This window comes from Artemia franciscana, chromosome 17 (genome assembly GCF_032884065.1).
Source record: "Artemia franciscana chromosome 17, ASM3288406v1, whole genome shotgun sequence".
NCBI classification, from domain to species: domain Eukaryota; kingdom Metazoa; phylum Arthropoda; class Branchiopoda; order Anostraca; family Artemiidae; genus Artemia; species Artemia franciscana.
In genome coordinates, this window is record NC_088879.1 from 7925894 (window position 1) to 7931893 (window position 6000).

General features: G+C 36.1%; 1 protein-coding gene across 7 annotated transcripts in view; it reads right to left on the reverse strand.

The window, feature by feature from the left end:
- Positions 1–6000, reverse strand: part of LOC136037778 (rho GTPase-activating protein 45-like) — a 242982-nt gene that overhangs the window by 137308 nt on the left and 99674 nt on the right. For all 7 annotated transcript variants that reach the window (XM_065720602.1, XM_065720603.1, XM_065720599.1 and 4 more), the window contains one exon: positions 1092–1366. In XM_065720602.1, the coding sequence (XP_065576674.1) occupies positions 1092–1359 (268 nt within the window). In that variant the 5' untranslated portion in view covers positions 1360–1366. The remainder of the gene's footprint in view (positions 1–1091; positions 1367–6000) is intronic.

The window sequence follows — 6000 nt, forward strand, 5'->3', positions numbered from 1 at the left end:
CAGCCATAGTCTTGGCAATTTTATCACTTCGTCTTCTCTCTATTCTTCAATTCTTAAAAAGTTAGGTTATCTTCAATATGTTTTCCTTTTCCTCTATCAATACTTCTCTCTAAATTGCCTCATCGTAGGCTAGGTCTACTATTATTTCGTGTTCATCCGACAATAGTAATTTGAGGCTAATCATTTTCTACCCCACAGCCATAGTCTTGGCAATTTTATCACTTCGTCTTCTCTCTATTCTTCAATTCTTAAAAATTGAGGTTATCTTCAATATGTTTTCCTTTTCCTCTATCAATACTTCTCTCTCAATCGCCTCATCGTAGGCTTGGTCTACTATTATTTCGTGTTCATCCGTCAATACTAATTTAAGGCTAATCATTTTTTACCCCACAGCCATAGACTTGTTAACTACACTCAGAGAGCTCGGAAGATAACCAAAATAACACTTCTCTTAGATCTTGCAACCCTTCACTCAAAATTACTAACTCTCCTATGTTGACACAACCTAACAAAGATTTACATAATTTATTGTCATTTAAGGTCCACACCAAAGAATATGGGTAACTTAAAAGAGTAGAAACTGGCGCTAGTATCGACAGAAGAAAACTATCAACGCCATACTTATTATTACCATAATTTTACAAACTATATTAATTAAATTAATTATTCTTAGTATTACACTGAAAAAATACCAAGTGTCGCCAAACGCTAGATGGTATTGATAGTTTTTTTCTGTCGACAATAGTCCCAGTTACTACTCTTATATGTTACCCATACTCTTTGGTCTGTAAATGCTGAATTGCACTCATTTGTTTGGTATAACAGGGTATGCTGCTCAAAGGAGGTTAGCGTACGCAATTTTCCAACTCATACATAGTATTGGAAGAGAACCACCTCTTTTCTTAGGCACTAATAGTGACCATTGTTCAGAAAATTCCTTGATACAAAACTTGCTTGTTATTAAGCATCTTAAAAATAGTCCATGGCTTTTTTATTGTTTGTTTAAACTAACCATATTGTCCCTATACTATGATTATTTTTGAAAACGTGTTTTAGAAAAATCACTTCAGTGAAAAAAGTCGAAAATGTACCTGAACTAGGGATAACCTTTCGAAGTTTTCCTAGTGAATCTTTGAAGGACCTAACTTCTTTAGTTAAGTTCAAAACGTCATCTGGATCAATTGCACCGCTTTCAATGCTGCCCTCTGAGCTAACGCTGGCTAGCGAAATTGAGCGGCTTGTACTCGCAGCTGAGGGAGCTGGACTAGGGTTTGGTAAGCTAGTGATGTGCCTCAATAAATTAGGCAAATTCCTGGATTGGTTGGATTCCATCATCAATCCACTGCTCATGGCTACCATTTATGAACTAAAAGAGAGACGAATTATGCATTTAAGGCTAGAAATCAAAGTTACTTTAATTTTCCAACGTTATACTTGTTTCCAGGAAGGAGCATGGATCGTAAAGTCAAAGGAAACCCCTTCTTTGGATTGTTTTAGTACATGTACAAACATATGAAAGAGTAAGAAGAGTAGAAAACTTTCTTTAAAATGAGATTATAGTCCACCCAAAAACGTTGACATAGTAAAGAGCAATGTGTCTCATATTTTATTCCTGCAACGTCACACACAACAATTTGTCGCAGAAAGCTGGAGGATGATGGACCATTTGAGTTTTAAACAGTTCGTGGTAAAGAACTGTAAGGAGCGACCCAGCTCAATAGTAACCAAAACTCTGAAAAAACGGGATTGTGATATCAATAGATACATCAAAATACCCGCATTTTAGTGCTGATCAAGTTTAGTTTCATCAAGTTTAGTCCTACCCATCAAAAGTTAGGAGCCTGATAAAATTGATCCTATTTTGAAAAAGGGGGAATCACCCCGCAAAAGTTATAGAATCTGAATGAAAATTGCACCACCAGATTCAGCGTATCAGAGAACCCTACTGTAGAGGTTTCAAGCTCCTATCTGCAGAAACGTGGAATTTTGTATTTTTTGCCAGAAGAAAGACTACAGATGCGTGTTTATTTTTTGGTGTTTTTTCTCCAGGGGTGACCGTATCGACCCAGTGGTCCTAGAATGATGCAAGAGGGCTTATTTGAAAGGAAATTAATAGTTCTAGTGGTCTTTTTAAGTGACCAAAAACATTGAAGGACAAGTAGGCCCCCTGCCACGCTCATTTTTTCCCGAAGTCACCGGATCAGATTTTTGAGATGCCATTTTTTCACCATAGTCAACAAATCTAATAACTATGTCTTTGAGGATGACTTAATCCCCCACAGCCCCCGGGGGAAGGGCTTCAAGTTATGAACTTTGCCCATTGTTTACATATAGTAATGGTTATTGGGAAGTATACAGACGTTTTCACGGGGGATTTTTTCTGGGGGGGGGGGGGGGTTCGGATGAGTAGGTTGTGTGGGAGGATCTATCCATGGAGGAATTTTTCATGTGGGAAGAGAATTTTCCAAAAAGGGGGCGGATTTCCAAACATTATTTAAAAAACGACAAGAAATCAAAATTTTAAAAACAAGTTTTTTTTTCAACTGAAAGTAAGGAGCAACATCTAAACTTAATACGAACAGAAATTATTATGCATATATGGGGGTTTGCCCCCTCATCAATAGCTCGTTCTTTATGCAAAAGTATTTTTAGGATTTTCAAAAGAGCTATTTATTCTAATAAACAGCCTTCTTGATTCAGGGGTCATTCTTTCAGGACTGGAGCAAAAATTGAACCTCATATATTTGGCCTTTCCTTCACAGTTATGTAGCATTAATAAGTTAAAATGGTGAAAAAGTCTTTGCCCTCTCCCCTATATTCTTTTTAATTGTTGAGCCTGCTCACTTCAATACCTGCACGGCTTCTTAAAATTTTAAGATGCTGGATTTTTTGCTTTATTGTCACTCACACTCCATTTTCGCTTCTCAAGAAAACAACACCCTTCTAAATTTTATATACTTCTTCAGGTTGTTTTCAAAACTCTGATTACGCCATAACCAAATGCTAGTTCTATTATTCAATACAAACTTGGAATTAAAAGGGAAATCCTCACTGGCAACATTGTTGTCAAAGGGAGAAATCACTATTATTTCTTTATTATATTTCTTCACTGTTACTTTTCCTCAGTGGCGTTACTGGAGATATTATTCTATAGCCTTAACAGAAAATCAATAATATTTCGTCGTTTTTCTAAATGACAGCCTGCAGTAGCCTATTGATACAAGGTATGAACTCAAGTGAGACCTGTAGGGGGGGGAGTCCAAGAATAACTTCATCAAGATGTTGCATTTGGGTAATAGCTAAAGTAGTCCCAACAACCTTTAACAAACGTTGACGTTCTCCAAGGCCACGTCCAGCAGGGTAGAGGATTTGACCCCCCCCCCCCCCCAGTGTGTTTAATCGCCTCGTAAAAATTTAATAAAAGTGACATTAACATTTTCGATAAATTAAAATTTGAAGTCATTCCAAGTCAGAAGGAAGTAAGTAAAACCGATATGTACCAAGAATATTGCATGCGTAGTACGCTGTATCATGACCTTGAAATTTTACCAGAAATGGTACAATTGTACCTCGTTGGTAACGCTGCGGGTGAGTTTCATGGTTCGACTTATCTTCTTTGTTTTGCTTTTATTTCTTCTTGTTCTTCGGAATTCATCCATCCCCTTAATGTTTCTTTCTTGTGTATTTAATAATGATTTGACCAATTTGATTAATTAGTTAACCATTGAGCACAAGTTAGTTGACATTCCAATGGTTGTTTCTTTGATTCATTTATTTCATTGTACGAACTGATAAAGTTGTTAGTAGTATTGCCAAGATGGGTACAGCGATTACACCCTTATTTGGGCACTAAAGATTCCCTATACTCTAAAAATTGCCTATATTTGGTTTATTGTCCTACTTACACATCTATACACAAAGAGATAATTCATTAGCATAACCTACTCTGCATCACATTTACAGATAACTATCTGAATATGATTAAAAAGGAAAGTTGAAATTCGTGTTTTGATGATTTAATTTTAAAAATACATATTTATTTGGATCGAATGAAACTGGTTTTATCACGTGCCTGGGTCAATTGATGTGGGAGTTTATAGAAGGAACTCACGGTCATCCATGTCCAACCTCTAAGGGGTCCATTATCCCTCCTCAAAATTTTTAAACCCCACCCCTTTTTGTAATTTATTTTTCTGAACTCAATTTTTTTAGCTTAAAAATTTTTTACTTAGAAATTTTTTCAACTTATTTTTCATGTCTTAGAATGACATAACCTATACTTAAAACAAAAAAATTCGCTAGTGATATTTTAGAAATACGAAATGAAGATGATATAGATATGTTAGTCGTGACTTTTACTATTAAAAAAATAATGTATATAGTAACACTCTTCTTTTTTTACTTAGAATTTTTTAACTAAAAATCATTTTTTCGGGTGCGTATAAAGATGACATTGATAAAGTCGTATATATTTTAAACTATGATTCGACAGCCCTATGAAAAAATGTTCCAATAAATCCATTTGAAAAGTATCGCTTAGTATTGGGATTGGGGTATACGTAAAGATGAACTTATTAACGTAGTTTATATTTTAAGCGATGATACGATAGCCTTATGAGGGAAATGATACAATAAAGCATTTAGAAGAGTATTGTTTAGTATTGGGGTATTCATGAAGTCAGAATTAATAAAGTCGTATATATTTTAAGCGAAGATACAAAAGCCCTAGGAGAAAAATAATAAAATAAAGCTTTATTGGTGACTGAGTATCAAAAAATTAATAAAAAAGTACTTTTGCATGGAACAAACTCAGTTAGTAGGTAAATTCTGAATGGCTTATTTTCTGTCTGAGCAATAAAAATCTAATAATACTACTTTTGTCTACAATAAATTGAGGGAGTTGATAAATTCCGAGTGCTTTAATTGCTGACAGAGTACCAACATACAAACACACAGATTTACACATATAAACAGATAAATACAGACTCGAGGACAAGCAAATACCACCCAGAAACATAGGCACAGAGAGAGAGAGAGAGAGAGAGAGAGAGAGAAAGAGAGAAAGAGAGAGAAACACATAAAACACCTACGAACACACAGAGTCAGATACACAAACACACAAAGACAGATATGGAGACAAGCAAACATCTGCTCAGACACACAGGCATAGACACAGAGATAGAGAAAAAAACCCACATACAAACACAAAGAGTGAGACACATAAACACACATAATTTGATATGGTGAAAAGTAAACACCCGATCAGACACTTAAACACAGTGATAAAAAACATACAAACACACAAATTCAGACATACAAAGAGACAAAGAAATACAGGGAGACAAACAAACACACAAAGAAAGACATGGGGACAAGCAAACATCCGAGCACACACACAAGCATAGTGAGAGGGACAAAAAACAGGCAGTCAGACATACAGGCACAGAGAGAAAGATAGACAAAAACATCTCCATTCACACAGAGTCAAACATACAAAGACATACACGGGCAAAAGCAAACACTCAATAAGAAACATAGTTACAGAGAGAGAGAGAGAGAGAGAGAGAGAGAGAGAGAGAGAGAGAGAGAGAGAGAGAGAGAGAGAGAGAGAGAGAGAGAGAGAGAGAGAGAGAGAGAGAGAGAGAGAGAGAGAGAGAGAGAGAGAGAGAGAGAGAGAGAGAGAGAGAGAGAGAGAGAGAGAGAGAGGGAGAGAGGGAGAGAGGGAGAGAGAGAGAGAGAGAGAAAGAGAGAGAGAAAGAAAGAAAGAAAGAGAGAGAGAGAGAGCACATGCAAACGCACAGATTCACACAAAAACACACAAAGACTATCATAGATAAATAGTCAAAGAGGGTCAAAAGTATGACTGTGGGGGTGACGTGATGCTTGCATCCCCAGGGAGTGGGACACCAAACTCGATAAAAAATCAAATTTGGAAACATAGGCTTTGCAGATCTAATTTATGGTAGTGAAACATGGACACATTAAACCGTATTTAAAACA